Below are 18,005 nucleotides of genomic sequence, written 5' to 3'. Positions count from 1 at the left end.
TCACTTTTAGTACCAATCTAGTCCAAGTTTGGATGAACCTCCTGAATCTCTAAATACAGTTTTGAATGCCTGCACACATAACATAAATATAAATACATACAATTATGGGAATTATACATTTTGTGAGGAGCTCCTATAAATCAATGGGAAGTAGACAATGAAAAATAATTACATTTACATTATCCAGAAAAGAAGTGACTGGTTGTGGTCCTTAAAACTGTTGCGAAAGGTGTTGCAAAGTATTGCAATATTTTTTGCACAGTTGGCCGCTCTGGAATGACTACAAAGTTTGGTATTCACTCTTTGCCTCTACACGTTATTAATTGTTAGATCATAGGATGTCTGAAGATGACATCATTATTTATAACAATACAAGCACACCCTAAATCAATTTAGCTGTCTCCTAAGAAAAAAGACAAGTAAAACAAACAAAATGAAAGACTTGATTGATGAACCACCTGGCCATGCGATAGGTGTTTCTCAGTAACTCATAATGAGAGCTTTGTGAGCACAGTATGTAACACAATTAGCTGCTAAATAGTAAATGGATTTTATATTTCAGTTACCAGAATCCAAATTGAAAAAATTAAAACATAGCTGTGTTCTGACCTCTTTTTGTTTATTTCTATGTGTTGTCTTGCTGTGCCTGCCACTCATGTCACCTAGACTTCAAAAAATGTATATTACACTCTTTGCACACTAAGTTAATAGCTTCCGTTAAATATATGTGTTCGGAAAAGCTCCCAACATATTTAATAGAGGCTGTCACCTATAGCAGGGGTCCCCAACTCCAGTCCTCAGGGACCCCAACAGGTCATATTTTCAGGATCTCCTATAGTAAGAACACCTGTGGCAATGTCTGAGGCACCGACAATAATTACATCACCTGTGCAATACTGAGGACATCCTGAAAACGTGACCTGTTGGGGGTCCCTGAAGACCGAAGTTGGGGAACACTGATCTATAGGATATAATGACATCCTGTAAAAGAAAGTATCCATTAGGCCTGTTTCACACTAGTGACCCAAAATCGCTGCAAGAAAATCACAGTGATATTGCATCCGTGGTCCGTGCAATATCACAGCGTTTTTTCGCGGCGATACCATGATTTTGTAGCACTACAAAGTCGCATGACTTTGTAACACCACGTGTGAGGATTTTGGGGGGGGGGGGGGGTTTGAAGTATAAGCCCTACCCAGAAAACAAGCCCTAGCTGCAAAAAAAAAACAAAAAACACATGCATCACCTAAGAAGCGCTGTCCAGCTCTGCTGCATCTTTTCCTCAGTCCCTGGCACTGGTCTAAAGGCATGTGGCACCAATCAGAGGCAGCGCTTTCTGGAGGCATGGAATTTCCAATACCTGTCCAGAAGAAATGCCTGAAAACAACTGCCAAGGACCGGGAAGAGGACAGCACTTTTGAATGATATTTTTTGTTTTTTTTTTTGGGGGGGGGGGGGGTCTGCAGCTAGGGATTTTACAGTAGGATTTCCTACTTGCAAAGTTGCATAACACTGCACCAAAGTCGCGTTTTCATGCGATGCGATGCAACAGAGAAGAAGGCTTCATAGGGAAGCATGGGCTACAAAATATCACAAGTTGCGGGCATATCGTGAAACCCACAAGGATTTTGACTCGTAATGTCACATGATACAAAATATTGCAAATGTGAAGAAACCCATTGTAAAGCATGGACTTTGCATACATGCATTTTGCAGCATTGTCACGTAGACTAAAAGAAAAAACCTTTTGCCTCCAGATCCCACAGCAAATACTGCTCATAGACATTCTACGCAAAATGCTTTTCGATGCCCATAAGTGGAAATCAACTGCGATTTTCCACTTGCGTGGGAAAAAATCGCAGCATGTCCTATTCTAGGGTGGGCCTCGTATGGATGGCTTCAATTGCAGTCCAAGGAAGCCGTCCGTCCTGCGGCGATTCCAAAATGTCAATTATTAAATAGCCACGGATCTGCGTCATTGCCAGCGCAATGGCGTGTCATTCACTTCACTGTACATGTGCGGCGGCGCGCCCACCGGCACTTCCGCAGCACAGAAAAGGAGGTACACAGGTGTTACCGCCGGGGCACAGGGTCTGATTTCGTGGCAAGATCGCCCCGGCCGTGTGCATTCAGCCTAAGAAAAGCAACATGATCTTGTAGATATATTACCTTTTACTCTCTAACAAAACAAAATGATGTTACAACAAGCACCTGAGGCTGCGTACAGTAGGGCCTCATGTCCACGGGGAAAATAAGATCCGCTGCAGATTCTCCATGTAGAATCTGCAGCGGGTCCCTCCTGCCCCGCGGACATGAGTGCCGAAAATAAGAATTTAAAAGCATTTACCTATCCGGCGCGGGCGGGGAAGGTCAGCTGTTTCTCACGGCCGGATCTTCCTTTTCGGCCGGCGGATGAATTCCTCACGCCGGCGGCACGTCGCCGGCACGTCGTCGACGTGCCGCGCGCATGCGCCGGGCACATCCGCCGAGCCGAAGCAAGGAAGATGCGGCCGTGAGGAAGAGAAGACCTTCCCGGTCCGCTACGGATGGTAAATACTTTAAATTCCTATTTTAGGTCTCCCGCGGATCCGGACGGCTTCCATAGGCTTCAATAGAAGCCCGCGGGAGCCGTCCCCGCGGGAGACCCGCACGAAAATGGAGCATGGTCCAGATTTTTCCATGCTCCATTTTTTTTTTAATCCCTTTTATTGACGATCCGCGGGTATTTATCTACCCGCGGGTGGTCAATGCATCCCTATGGGATGCGGATCCGCATGCGGGAGATCCGCTGTGGATCTTAAATCATATTTTGCCCGTGGACATGAGCCCTAAGTGATTTTGCCGTGGATTTTGATGAGGATCCAGGCGTAACTAGAAACTCTTGTGCCCCAATGTAAAAACTGTAACAGGGCCGCCTACCTACCATGTGCTGTTTATAATACTGGTGTCTTCTTTTGTGATGGAGAGGCCTCTAGGCCCCCTAAGGCTCCAGGGCCCTGCAGCCACTGCTACCACTGCACCCCCTATAGTTGCGCTCATGCATTCAATCCTTTCAATTGAGGATCTGCTGCAAATCCTCCATAAAATCCGCATCAGAGTCTGCAACAAATAGTATAGATTTGTTGGAATTGCCTTGGATTTTTCTGCTGTGAGAAATCGGCAGCACATCAGCCATTTGTGAATGCACCCCTAGGGGTATCCGCATCAGACTTTTCTGATGTGACTTTCAATGGATATTTGTTGCGCCAGAAATGTACATGTTTTCAATGCGTATTTCTGCCACTGATTTGCATGTGGATTTTAGAGAATTTGGGGCCCCACTTTTAATTTTGCCCAGCCCTGACTATAAGGTAAATTGTACAGATATAAAGAGTAATATATTGTCCTGAAACTATGCTTTATTCACAATGGGGATAATATACTAATAGCACATAGTCTGGTACTGAATTATCAACTGTGTACCCTAGCCATAAAAAAAAAGTGCCTAAATGATGCTTAGATATTTTTTTTTTCTGTTTTTGTATAGCAATAGGCTCTATTTATGAAAATTGTATCTAGTATTTAGGTCATATCAACCAGAGTTCAACTTTCAGAGATAATTTTCATGATTTTAGAAATGTTCATTGGTAACACCAGGCACAGCCTATAGACAATATTACCCCTTTCTGGAAAAAAAAAACTGAACATTTTTAATTTCATGCATCGCAAAAGCCTCCAGAGATGGACGCAGTGGGGTAGAGTCTTATAAGAAATCCCATATTGTTTTTTAAGGTTTGCATAGACATATGCAACTCTGTATCCAATGTGTTCATATTACAAAGTTGCTAATTACATAGTTATAACATTTCACCCCAGGCGTTGTGAGCTAGATACAATATCAGATAAAAAACATTACAAAAACATTGAAGCTTTGTTATACATTGTGAGGGTTAAAGCCGCTATACATGCACAATGTTTGAAGAAAAACATTGACATAGATTAGAATAGCAGAATAATTACATAACTGACAATGATTACATACCGTACATATACAGCAAGTATTATGAAAAAAAAAACACAAGAACAAGAGAGCCAGTCTCAGACATGTATAATAATGATGGTATCTACATACTGGAAGCTCCAGCTGGGAAATGCTTTTGATATCCGGCTCAACTTAATAGTTGGGAAGTTCAGTAGAGTAGAGTATTGCCCGTTCTTCATGATGAAAAATCAAAACAATTTCTAATAGTGTTTTAAAATTGCCAGAAAGAGAGCTAGTGATGGCATTTCTCTTGGACAAACTGTCTATGTTGATAGTGGGAATTTGAAGGTAACTCAGTCTCATTTGAGTGATCCTAGTCACAGTACCGGGAAAGCACCTGCATGACTATGGGGCTGTGCCAAGAAATAGTCAAGAGTCACAATGCTTCGCAGAATGCTTGTTGTTAGCTGTTTAGTCATTCATGACCCTCGGAGATCCTAAAGACGAGCTCCGTGCATGTTTTTCCCACAGAATGCTATGAACCATTTATTCTTATGATAAATTGGAATCTCAACTGTCAAAGCAAATGCCATAATTTCACAATAAAAAGAATTCCCGCACTGCAATAGGTGCTGATGGCTAGGTTTTAAGTAAAACAAGTTTCTTACGAGAGGAGACTCCTGTATCCAATGGGTCTCCTCAGGCTTCCAAGTTAGCTTTTCAAAAGGAACCTCCAGGGAGATCAAAACGATTATTCCATATGTACAGGGGGTGGATAAAAACATGATCAACAGATCAAATTGCTGATCAACAGAACCTTGTTGCTCGGGCAGATATTCACTTGTGCCTGGCAGCATCTGTCTAATATTACCTCCATTTAATATCAGTCTCTACATGTCTTATTGATATAGTTAAAATTTACTGGTAGCATTGTGAAATATGATTAATAATCCTATGTAACTTAAAGGGGTTGTCTCGCGGCAGCAAGTGGGGTTAAGTACTTCTGTATGGCCATATTAATGCACTTTGTAATATACATCGTGCATTAAATATGAGCCATACAGAAGTTATTCATTAACCTTCCCTGCGCTGCCGATTCCAGCCAATCAGGAGGCTGGAATCGGCACACGTGATGGGGCGGGGCTACGCGATGATGCGTAGAAGGGGGCGGAGCCAGAATGTCGCTGCTGCCGGACAGACCCGAAGGCAGAAGACCCTTCTGCGCAAGCGCGTCTAATCGGGCGATTAGACGCTGAAGTTAGACGGAGCCATGGAGACGGGGACGCCAGCGCAGGGAAGGTAAGTGAATAACCTCTGTATGGCTCATATTTAATGCACGATGTATATTACAAAGTGCATTAATATGGCAATACAGAAGTGCATAACCCCACTTGCTTTCGCGAGACAACCCCTTTAAGACATGCATTTCATATGGTATTTCCATACTCTTGTCCACCCACTGTATATTTAGATAATAAACATAATCAACGATATTCAGGCTGTACAACATGTTTGGGGGGCTATAAATGGGATAAAGATGCACATATGTTCCCATTCATCTATTTACTTAAAATGAAGCAGGGGGTGTGGCACATTTATTTGGCACAGTTCTGCTGAAAACAAGATGCTCACTGTCTTCAAGTCACATAAAATGACCAGAAGAAGATGGACACCATCGATAATCACGTGGCGGCGGTCTGGAAGAAATGAGCCACCGCCAGTGATTACATAGGAAAAAGCAAGACATCGTTAGATGACGTGACAGCAACCTTCAGACTCCTTGAGTTTGTGAGACAGCGGGGCAGGCATGTGAGCGAGATCGTAATGATGATAATCTGATACACAAAATGATGCAGGAATGTTGCAATGTGCATAACACAAAAAGGGGAGGGGTGACATTATATTAATAGTTAGACAGAAATATTAAAAATGAACAATGAATGATAAATATATAGTACTGATCATGAGTATATGGGTTATACATAAGTAGAAATATTGCCTCACAGAAATTAAAAAACAATATAAATTACAATTAATATAGGGTTAAAATAAAGATTTGTTAACCGAAAAGTACTTCATAGTAAAGATATTAATAATACTTCTTAAAATAATAAATAATAAAATAATAAAATGTATATATATTTATATATAGGAGCTGTCATATATTAAAATAAAAGATTATAATGATTTAAAGAAACATACCAACATGAGAGTAAAATATAAAGAAATATGGGTGGGATATATTAAGAATTTATTCTGAAGTATGAATATGAATTATGATAAAATCATAGATAAAACATTACCGAATTCTATTAAATAAGAAGATAAAAGGCCCTCTGGCAAAATATATGAGATGATTAAAATGAATAATTGAAGATTAATAAATAGAGATGAGCGAGTATACTTGCTAAGGCACATTACTTGAGCGAGAAGTGCCTTAGCCGAGTATCTCCCCGCTCGTCCCTAAAGATTCGGGGGCCAGCGGGGGCAGGGAGCAGCGGGGCAGAGCGGGGAGGAGTGGAGATCCCTCTCTCCCTCTCTCCCCCCCCCCCCCCCTGCTCCCCCCTGCTCCCCGCCGCAACTCACCTGTCAGCCACGGCGGTCCCCGAATCTTTAGAGATGAGCGGGGAGATACTCTCTCGAGTAATGTGCCTTAGCGAGTATACTCGCTCATCTCTATTAATAAATATTAAATATAATAAACATATATAAAAATGGACAATAAAATAATGATAAAAATAATTAAAACATATTGAGGTGTGGAGCTGCATGGAAAGGTCCAGATTTGGTATCATGGGCAAAAGAGGAAAAAAATGCTAATAATGTGTATATAAAAAAGGGAAGGGAAGGATTAAAATTTGTTCTCAAGCATTTCATTGAGTCAACTTAAAATAGGGTATTCAGATGGAAAAGCCAATGCACCTATTTCTTGCAAAGTTTGGAGAATTCACCATATGGAATTTTCTCTATAGGAGTTATACACATAAGAAATGTGTATCTATTGTAACAAACCGAACATTGGCGAGAGACACTGAAAACTATTCATAATATTCACACAGTGCTTATTTATACTAATTCGGAGGGCATTAATAGTGCGACCCACATATTTGGGGCCACAAGGGCATTCCAAGAGATGAATAATATACTTGGATACACAGTTAAGGAAATCTTTTATCGTGTACTTATTGTTTTCCTCCTCCAAAGGTATCTCCCTTCTGTTATGATAAATGGTAGAACAGCACTTGCAATTTATTACACCACATTTGAAGACCCCAAAAAGGTGATTCCCCCATAGATCCAGTGATGTCCCATGACGGTTCTCCTGGTGTCTCCCAGGCCGTGAGTGGGCTAAAATATTCTTCAAAGTTACAGTCCTCTTAAAGATCACCAGCAGTTGATTTGGAACATTCTTGGAAAGGAAGGAGTCACCTAATAAGGTGCCCCAATGTTTACATAAAATATTCTTTATACAATTACACTGGATATTGGTAGCAAGATTCTAAATAGGCAACAGGAAATAAATTAATGGAATACCTTGTTTCCTACACATACTTTATTAATCTACAGAATTTAAACTGGAAATATTAACCAGATATGAGTTTATCCTTGGTAAAAATAATTCTATTTTCACAATTTTTCTTACCAAAAAAGACTCCTAACACTGTTCGGTTTCGTTGAGAAAATTGACCTGAAGGCCCTTTCATAGCAACATTGCTTATTCTTCTTGGATTTGGAAGATGCGGTTCCTTCATTGCTTGATACACACCATCAGAATATGCTGGAGGCAAGAGTCGTAGAAGTCTAGAATCTAATAGTAAGTACAATTTATATGCACAGGATCAATATACATATATGACAAAGAAGCGACATTTCAATATAATTAAATAATTACAATTTAAAGAGAGAAAGATAGAGTTCGCAACCTGTGGCTGAACATTTCTCTAGTCACGGACACAACATAGAACACAAGCAACGTACCATATTAAAAGGCAATTTCAAATCTCTACATCACAAGAGAATTTGGGAGTACAAATGTATTACTACCTTTGACATTCTCCAGAATGGAATGAATGTCAGAGGGGACTAGCTACACCAGTGGAGAATATGAAGAATCTGTAGTGGAGATAACATGCTGACCTGGTGACCCCCTAACACAAATTCAGAAACTATAAAATCTTCACATCTGTTATCAGCTGACTTTTATGTATTTACTCCTCTACCCATCTTATACTGGCATTATTTTAAGTGCAAGTTTATCATGTCATGTCTGTGCTTTTTCATCCTGGTATGACACTGATATAAGTGCAAATTAATCACACCAGGTCTGTGCCTGTTTACATGACTGTATAAATATATGTTTCTTCAGATCTACTCTAACAGCCTGAGAATAAACCCTGCGTAGGTTCGAAAGCTCGCTATAACATCATGTATTTTTGTTAGCCATTAGGGCTCAGTCACACGGGCGTTTATTGCCGCGATTTGCGCATGCGCATGCGTCCGGCGATTTTTTAAAACCATTGCTTTGCAATGGTATCGGACACATGAGCGCTTTTTATGCGCTCGTCCGATAAATTAGAGAACAGAAATCGCAGATCGCACCTATCTGCGATCTGCGATTCCTGTTCTCTTCTCTATATGCGCTCAATGGGGCCGGCGGCAGCAGCGCCGACCCCATTGAGAACATATAGAAGACAAATCATTCTTCTCTGCCACAGCTGGAACAGCTGTGACAGAGAAGAACGATGTTTGCCCATTGAATTCAATGGAGCGGCAATACAGCCGCTGCATTGAAAGCAATGGGCTGCCGGCGTGCGCGGGGTTAATTGTCGGGAAGGGGTTAAATATATAACCCCTTTCCTGCAATGCATCCTGAAAAGTGAAAAAATAAAAAAAAAAGGATGTACTCACCTGCTCCCGGCAGCCTGAGATCCCCGCGGCGGTCCTGCAGTGGGTGTGAAGGGGGTGTGACTCAGGCTTGCCCCTGATTGGCTCAGCCTGAGCCAATCAGAGGCTGATCTCAGTCACACCCATTCATGAATTCATGAATGGGTGTGACTGAGACTTGCTTCTGATTGGCTCAGCGCTGAGCCAATCAGGGGCAAGCCTGAGTCACACCCCCTTCACACCCACTGCAGGCCGGCCACCGGGATCTCCAGCTGCCGGGAGCAGGTAAGTACATACATTTTTTTTATTTTTTCACTTTTCAGGATGCATTGCAGGAAAGGGGTTATATATTTAACCCCTTCCCGACAATTCATCCCACACTCGCCCGCAGCGCTGGCATTCAATGGAGCCGCTGTATTGCCGTCTCCATTGAATGCAATGCGCTAGACAGCTCCGGCCCGTTTCTAATGAAACGCGGCTAGGAGCAGATTTTCGGGCGATTTTTGGGCCGATTTTTCGGCGCCGGTCACGCGATTTGCGCATGCGCATCCGTCATGCGATGCGCAAATCGCGTGAAAAAACGCCCGTGTGACTAAGGCCTTAAAAGGTATAATATGTACAAGATTACTTGTTTTTTCTTGCTGTGAACAATCACAATATAATATAAGTGTTAACCTTAGAGATGTAAGTTTATCAACTGTTTTTTTATGTTTTTCTTTTTTGGAAATAATTTTTATGGTGTGTTTTTAAAAAGCTTCAATAACCAGGATAGACACTTTCCAACTAAGATGTAAATGATGAGCTTCAGATATGTTCACATTCAGCAGTTTGATTGCAGAAATTTCTGCAACTAAAAAAGCCATTCCATAACTGAAACATATGCTTGGATTTCTGCAAATCCCATTCAGATGAATTACTGTAGACATTCACAGAGATGCTTACAATAAATCTGCCTCTTGTGAACATACATTTATAAAGGTGAGTTAGGCCCAATGCCCACGGATGGATTTTAACTGCAGAATTCGCGGCCAGACGCCCACCGCAAATTCCGTAGCAATGGCCGTCCATAGAAATGCCATGATAAATGATTCTCCCCTGCCCAGGAGCGGAAATCAACTGCGATTTTCCGCTCATGGGGGAGAATCGCAGCATGTTCTAATATGTGTGTAAAATCACACGGACGACTTCCATTGCAGTCAATAGAAGCTGTCCATCCCTCGATACTTCCACTGTGAGCACAGTGGAAGTATTGCGGGAAATTGAGTCACTGCCAGTGCCTGCGCGTCGGCTCGCCAGCCAAGACACTCGCGGCAGATCAGGAGAGGTAAGTATGGGGTCTCTAGGGGGCATCGGGTCTGATTTTGCTGCGAGATTTCGCAGTCAGAACCTGACCCGGCTATGGGCATGAAGCCTTAGGCTAGGTGCAAGCTAGAAATAAGTGCAAGTTGCACCCAGGAGAGTTGGGCGCAGCTTTCATTGTGTCTGTGTGCTGTCCAATATACACGAACACAGCACACTGCCATTCATTGGCATGTCCTTTTTCTAATCTGTGAGATAGACAGAAATAGGACATGCTCATATGAGTTTTTCACATGGATCATTGTAAAAACATCCTCATAGACTATAGTGTGGCCATGTGTTGTCTATGGAGTTACATGGACAACACACAGCCCCCAAATCCCCAAAATATGCTGGTGTGTTGGGAGGCCCTAGTAGGGTACATTTGAATTCATTCATCAAATATCAACAACCTGAAGTACCAGCTGGTAGGTCGAAATCTATTATGTGTTATATGTGAAACTTTCAAACAAAGGAAACCATGTAAGTCCATTAGCCTTTTTGGCTAGCCCTGGTATTTTGTAATAAATAGCAGGTAATGTACTATTTATATAAAACTTGCACTAGATTTCGACCCACATCTCTTGTATTCTTTTGCATACAATAGCTGGTCATAGTGACAGATGCAATTAAAGATGAGGTTTATAAACATACCTGCAGATCCTCTGCTATGGTGAACCAGATTGTTGTACCACCCATCATAGCGCTGAATTTCCCAGTTAATATTATATTGTGTGTCTATCAAGAATTTAAGGGGGAAAAAAAATCACTTAGCAAGGGCTATTATAGATATACTGTAGAAATAGTAACAAAACCATCAATATTACATTGAAAATGTAACAAATTATTTTAATTATGTAAAATACTGTAATATTAAATGTTTCTTTGTTATGTATAAGCAGGAATCCAATATACTTATGCATTTATATTGGCTAAAAAAAAGCAACACTTTGGATTTTGCACGTGTTGGGTGCCAGCAAAACAAATCCTGATCCAAGGTGTGTCTGCAGCATGCAATGCATAAATATTAGCATAGTCAGAACAATCATTTTAAATGTATGATCCAATCAAATTGACAACATCAGCAGCAGATCTAATGACTTTTTAAATGATTATGCTGACTACAGTGATATTTATGCAATGCTCGCTGGTATACACTGTACGGTATATGTAAGGTGATGCTCACTTTACTTGTATCCCACTATTATATTTTGCACAATATCTTTTTGAAGCCACTGCTCTTAATTATGCTAACTGATCACATGGTTTAAATATCCTCGCTTGCAGGTATCACACTGCTTGAAAAAAGTGCTATGATGGCACTGACACGCCGCACAGAACACGAGTGAATAAACACTGACGGTTTTATTGGAGTTTTTGGGACTGCTGCAACATTCATCAAATATGCATCTATATCCCCTCAATCCTAAACTAGATTGTATGCATGTTTGGAAATGTGATTCAGGCATTATCCTTCCTCTTGATACTTGGCACCAAAATAGTACGATGTCAGCATCATGTAATCAGTTACTGGAGCTCTGAGCTCTGCCCCTGATCACATGATGGTGACATTATCACAGGTCCTAAAACATGCAGAGCCTGACAGCAGCCGTGTGCTCACAGGACCTGTGATGATGTCATGTGATCAGTCATGTATGTGATGTGCAGAGCTGTGTGTGTGTGATGTGCTATTAGTAAATGGCGCATTACACCACCAGAATTACTCGTACTAGTTTATCAAGAAAGACTCAAATGTTGGTGCAGTGACAGTATAATTAACATACTTTTCCTGTCGCTGTCTCATTGATAGAATATATGGTGATATAAACAGTGGTGTGTACTATATTAGGCTAACAGGCCCACAAGTCAACGACTGGAAAGTTTCTTGCTCTATTATGAAAATGTCTTCTATTCTTCTTAGGTAATTGCCGTATATGCATTTGCTTAATATACAGAGATGTTTCAAATATACCACAGTACATTGCACATTTTGCTGTCCCTATGCTATATTGCAGGTAAAATTACAACTTTGCAGACAGTCCACTGCCAACCTATTGTGTAGTCATTTTTGTAAATTAGCTTCAGAACATTGCATATACACTTACATGTAAAACTCCAGAGCTCTGCATGGAAAAGCCAAACACAAACCAGCCCAAGTCTTGAATTCATGCTGAAATGAAATGAAGTAAAAGGTAAAAGATAGCGGACAATGTAGACAGGTAGTTAAACAGTTATATAAAGTGAAAGAATGTGTGAGAAGTCATTAATACTACTACTCTGAATACAGATTATTCTGTAAAGCTAAATACAATTAAGCAGAGTTACCCAACCCTACATCTAGCCAGGCACTTTTCATTGAAAGCAGTTTACCAACATGTTTACCAGTTTTAATATTTGTCAGCTATCTCGTGCATTTGTGCAAGGTAACGTTGAGCTTATGTAGCCAACTGTGTGAGCCAACAAGTATCAGATAATGACCATGATGATGGAAATTGATTGAATGAGTGAGAGCTGCCTCTGATTGGTGAGGCTGTAACCAATCAGAGGCAGCTCATTCAGCAGGCGGGGATTTTAAATCCCCGGCTGCTGAATACTATTCAGAGCAGTTCAGGAGAACTGCCGCCGGCCACGGCTGAACTCCGGCTTCAGTGGAAAGGTGAGTATACATTTTTTTTTATTTTTACACATTTTAGGATGATTTTCAGGTAAGGGCTTATATTTTTAAGCCCTTCCCGAAAACTCATCCTGTGCTCGCCGGCAGCCCATTGCTTTCAATGGAGCCGGCTGTATTGCCGGCTCCATTGAATTCAATGGGCTAACATCGTTCTTCTCTGCCACAGCTGTGAGACCTGGGAACTTGAGATGCAGCCCAACATGTAGCCCCTCGCCTGCCCTATCCGTTTCTGTGTCATTCCCATCACTTTCGTGAATTTCCCAGATTTTCACAAATGAAAACCTTAGCGAGCATCGGCGATATACAAAAATGCTCGAGTCGCCCATTGACTTTAATGGGGTTCGTTACTCGAAACGAACCCTCGAGCATCGCGGGAAGTTCGACTCGAGTAACGAGCACTCGAGCATTTTGGTGCTCGCTCATCTCTAAAAAGCAGTCATTCCCCCACCAATGCAATGCATGTAAAAAGCAAACATTAGCACTTCCGACAAACAGATTAAAGGTGAAGGTGCACGTAAGGCATGGCTGCAACAAATACAGTAACAGAAGCTCATTTCTCAGCACTTACACATTTAATATTGTGCAATGTGCTTTAATCAAAATATGTGCAAAAACCTTGTATATTTATGGGATTAGTAAAAACAACAGTTGTGCAATGTTATTCTGATATTACGTGTGTATGAATGCTGGGACGTGTTTCTGTTAGCACTGTGTTAGTGTCCAGAGTTGCTGTGTCGCGGAAACACACAGCTTTGTATGTTCTGCAGTGGCCCTGAATGGTACTGCAAGCACGGTTCCCATTCAAGTGATTGAACTGATCAGTCACTGCCTGGGACCCCTGATGATCTACTATTGATGTCCTAAATCGTTCAAAGCTGGAAAACTCCTTTATTATGATTGTCCTTAGCTTTATTCTGTTTTAATATATAATTGTTTACTCCATGTAGCTAATTCTGCAGCATCTTTATTAGAACGCCACATTTCCTCATTCATCTGTTTTACTTCCCAGAAATGAGTATGTTGTTATATAGTCTGGCACTATCCAATCACTGTTGGCATAACCTTTTGGCAAAGAGGAATGGTAATGTCACTATATATATATATTATTTCCAGGGTAAATAGCTTGAGAGACAACATGAAGCAAAGTGAAAGAAGAGATACAGAACTTTTATTCTATGGGGAATGCTAGAATTTACTTAAAGGGGTTGTCCCGCGGCAGCAAGTGGGTCTATACACTTCTGTATGGCCATAATAATGCACTTTGTAATGTACATTGTGCATTAATTATGAGCCATACAGAAGTTATAAAAAGTTTTTTACTTACCTGCTCCGTTGCTGGCGTCCTCGTTCCCATGGAGCCGACTAATTTTCGCCCTCCGATGGCCAAATTAGCCGCGCTTGCGCAGTCCGGGTCTTCTGCTTTCTTCAATGGGGCTCCGTGTAGCTCCGTGTAGCTCCGCCCCGTCACGTGCCGATTCCAGCCAATCAGGAGGCTGGAATCGGCAATGGACCGCACAGAAGAGCTGCGGTCCACGGAGGAAGAGGATCCCGGCGGCCATCTTCACCGGTAAGTATAGAAGTCACCGGAGCGCGGGGATTAAGGTAAGCGCTGAGCGGTTTTTTTTTTAAGTCCCTGCATCGGGGTTGTCTCGCGCCGAACGGGGGGGGGGGGGGGGGGTTGAAAAAAAAAAACGTTTCGGCGCGGGACAACCCCTTTAAACCAGCACGTCTGGGGAGCTTACAGGTCATCATTAATTATTGGGAGCTAACTATTGAGAGCTACATGTGATGGTTACAGTCATAATTATAGACTTGACATTAAATAGACAGATACAAATTCTAGGTATTTCTAAGCCAAGTAACTTTTACAATAAAGTATCCTCAAGAGTATAATGATACTCTTTGCAGCACATGTGAGGATACCATAAGGACAATAGAAGTACCCTACAGACATGGCATATACTGCATATACCACAGTTTGGGAGCTATGAGTCTAATGCCCACTAGTCTAATGAATAACTTCATATACTGGGTATCACAGATCAATATCTCTAGTTATAACAGTATCGGAAACTATTGCTAAAGGCATGTTGATGTACCCAGGAAACTACTAAAAGTGTTAGGAGAGACTAAAATCGGAAACATATAGTAGCTTGGAACAAACCATTAGTATTATCTTTAATGTAATCAGCCTATATTATACAGATTGAAATATATGCAAGGTTTCAAAATAAATAATATGTAAGGGTGATGTTCACATTACATGGCACATTATTATGTAGATACTCTTGAAGCACCTTGTCAATCACAGAAAATTAGTGTTCCAAAATGATATGTAAATCAGTTTACAGAAAAACCTTATATTATTACTGCTGAGTAATCTGTCTGAGAAAGGATTGCATCTAGATTCCTCCGTATTATGTAAGAAAGAAATCAATTGCTGCAATAGAATTCAAGTAGTTTTGTATATTTTAGTATTTAATGGGGTTTCCAGAGTATAAAAAAGTTTGTTTTTCTAAATGGCCAGACCTGCTATAAAATAACAAAGGACTCAATGCTTAACTCTCTGCAATATCAAAAAACAAAAATACTAGGAAATCCATGTAATCATATTTCCTACAATACACCTGTCAAACACAAGGCCTGTGGAACGAAAGTGGCCTGCTGCTTAATTTTATGTGGCCTGCCGATCGACTGTGCATTGAACTTCAAGGCCTAATGTCCACGGTACGCAGTGCACCCGCTGCTGATCTAAGCTTCAGATCCCCAGCGGGTGAACTGCGGATCGTGTTAAAAATGATTTTTCAATAATCGCGGGTGGTCGAGGATTCTGTGTTTTTTCCGCACTGGTGTACGTGGATGCACGCGGATTTCGCGCGGAAATATCCACACACGAGTTTCCCCATGTTGAACAACTTGGTATAACAAAATGGCCGACAGAGATGTTTCTGAGAAAACTCCTTTTCCCCACCCACCAGGCTTCAAATCCGTTTTTTGTGATCCTATGCGACTCCCATAGACTTCAACGGAGCAAGATCCGTGCGGAATCCGCGATGAAAATGGAGCATGCTGCGATTTTAGATCCGCGCAGATAGTAAATAAATACCATAAAATTAAATCCGTGTACCTAAAATCAATTGCGGAAGCTCCATTCATGTCTAGGGGTGCCGATCTGCGTGGATTTCCGCGGTTCAAATCCGTGCGGATTCCGCAAATAAAATCCACCTGTGGACATTAGGCCTAAAGGCATTATCCAGGCAGCATCCGCTAGGTTACAATGGAGTCGGAGTAGAGGCACTGCTCTAGCCCCGTGTAGTGGCCGGCGCTCATAATTTGAAGGCGCAACTCTCATTGAAATCAATAGGATTCCAGCCTGCAATTACATGCACAGCTCCCATTGATTTTAATGAGAACTGCGCTTGCAATTATGAGCACCACTACACATGGGTCGAAGCAGTGCTTATGCTCGACTCCATTGTATCCCAGTGGACGCTGCCTGGATAACCCTTTTAAAGGAATCCTGCTCACCCTACCTGTAGCTTCGCTCCGGCGGCGTTGTGCATAGACTGTGACTTTTGACCTTTCCTGACCACTGATGTCTGCGCCAAGGTGAGACGTCAGCAGTCACAAACAGAGCAGTGGCTGTTACTGCCACCGAGTTAGAAATGCAGGCGGGGTGAGTGTAAAGCCTGTAGTGATGCTGCCTGGCCAGATGCCAATAGGGGGTGTTGCTATTGGCCTCCGGCTGGGGAGCATCCCTGGGACTACTATGGGGGTCATTATCACTGGTGGGGCCAATATAGGGAACACTATTACTATGGGGGCCACTATGGGGGGTCATTGTTACTACTGGGGCCACTATGGGAGTCATTTACTACTGGGACTACTATGAGGGGGTCACTACTACTACTGGCACCACTATAGGGGTCAATATTACTACTGGGGCTACTATATGGGCACTGTTACTACTGCAGCCCCTATGGGGGTCATTATTATTCCTGGGGTCACTGTTACTACTGCAGCCACTTTGGGTGTCACTATTTGGGGCTTCTTTACGCAGGCATAAGTGTGCTTGTGTAATAAAAATATAATGCATATTTGCATGACCAAAAATTGCTTACACCAACGCTTTTTGGCTGCCATGTTTTTATTTGCACAAATATATTGCGTATTCGCTCCTGTAAAAAAAAGAACGCAGACAGGCTCGTTGAAATGATGCATAAATACGCAATGAATACACAGAGCCATTTATTGTGTATGGACACCCCTGGCCATTCATTGAGTTTGACACCCCTGGCCTACGAGTTGGAAAATATGAAAGTCTAAAACATTTCACCTACAAGTGATAGCATACTGCAACCAAGTGCCATCACTCAGGGCTCATTCACACTGGCGTTTAATCCGCATTTGGCTTTCCATCTCTATGTTCCATTTTTGAAGCAGAGACATGGAATTAAAACAAAGTTAAACAGATCTGTTTTTGCCACCATTGATTTTAATGGAGTTTTAAGAAAGTAAAGCAAATAGAAAGCTGCAGACTGTTTTTTAAAAATGGAAACCTAAAGTTACCTTTCTGTTTTGTTTCAAAACGCCATTAAAATGCATAGTTGTAGAGCAGATATTTAATTTTATTTTAATTGTGTTTCTCTGCTCCAAAAACAGATTAAACACTAGTGTGAATGAAACCTGAGTAATTAGTAGATATCCGCTGCCAGGACCCCTACGATCCTCACAATGCTAACACAGTGTACGTTTAGTGCCGCAGCCCCTTCAAAGTTCTATCTCCATCTTAGGAAATTAGATTTATATGATTTTTATGACTATTATTCTGAATATTTGAAGTAGTCCTGCACCTACCAGGCTTTACTACATTTTCATTACAGCGCACTGATAGAATTCTATTACTACAGCATTAACGCACAACAGATAAGTAGTGGAAAAATCTCCACTGCCTAATAGAGCAATTAGTAGAATCAGTGATCCTAAAAGCTGCAAACCACAGCCAAAATTCCATTATAGAAAAACATTTACGCTGATGAGAATATAACTTTTACTACAATGTGAACAAAAATCCTAAATTACATTATTATAATAATCAGCCTCCTGCTTTCACTCTTGCTTTAAAAAAAACACCATTTACTAATAGTG

General features: G+C 41.5%; 1 protein-coding gene across 1 annotated transcript in view; it reads right to left on the bottom strand.

The window, feature by feature from the left end:
• The window catches only part of LOC136612257 (dual oxidase 1-like), a 128,010-nt gene that overhangs the window by 86,377 nt on the left and 23,628 nt on the right, over positions 1 to 18,005 (bottom strand). Inside the window, exons 2-4 of the mRNA XM_066592474.1 lie at positions 12,289 to 12,353; positions 10,838 to 10,921; positions 7,605 to 7,769 (exon numbers count right to left, since the gene is read on the bottom strand). Of these exons, the coding sequence (XP_066448571.1) occupies positions 7,605 to 7,769; positions 10,838 to 10,921; positions 12,289 to 12,352 (313 nt within the window). The 5' untranslated portion in view covers position 12,353. The remainder of the gene's footprint in view (positions 1 to 7,604; positions 7,770 to 10,837; positions 10,922 to 12,288; positions 12,354 to 18,005) is intronic.

Source organism: Eleutherodactylus coqui, chromosome 2 (assembly GCF_035609145.1).
Source record: "Eleutherodactylus coqui strain aEleCoq1 chromosome 2, aEleCoq1.hap1, whole genome shotgun sequence".
Classification (NCBI taxonomy): Eukaryota; Metazoa; Chordata; class Amphibia; order Anura; family Eleutherodactylidae; genus Eleutherodactylus; species Eleutherodactylus coqui.
Note: the sequence above shows the minus strand (reverse complement) of the source record. Positions and strands in the feature narration are given on the sequence as shown.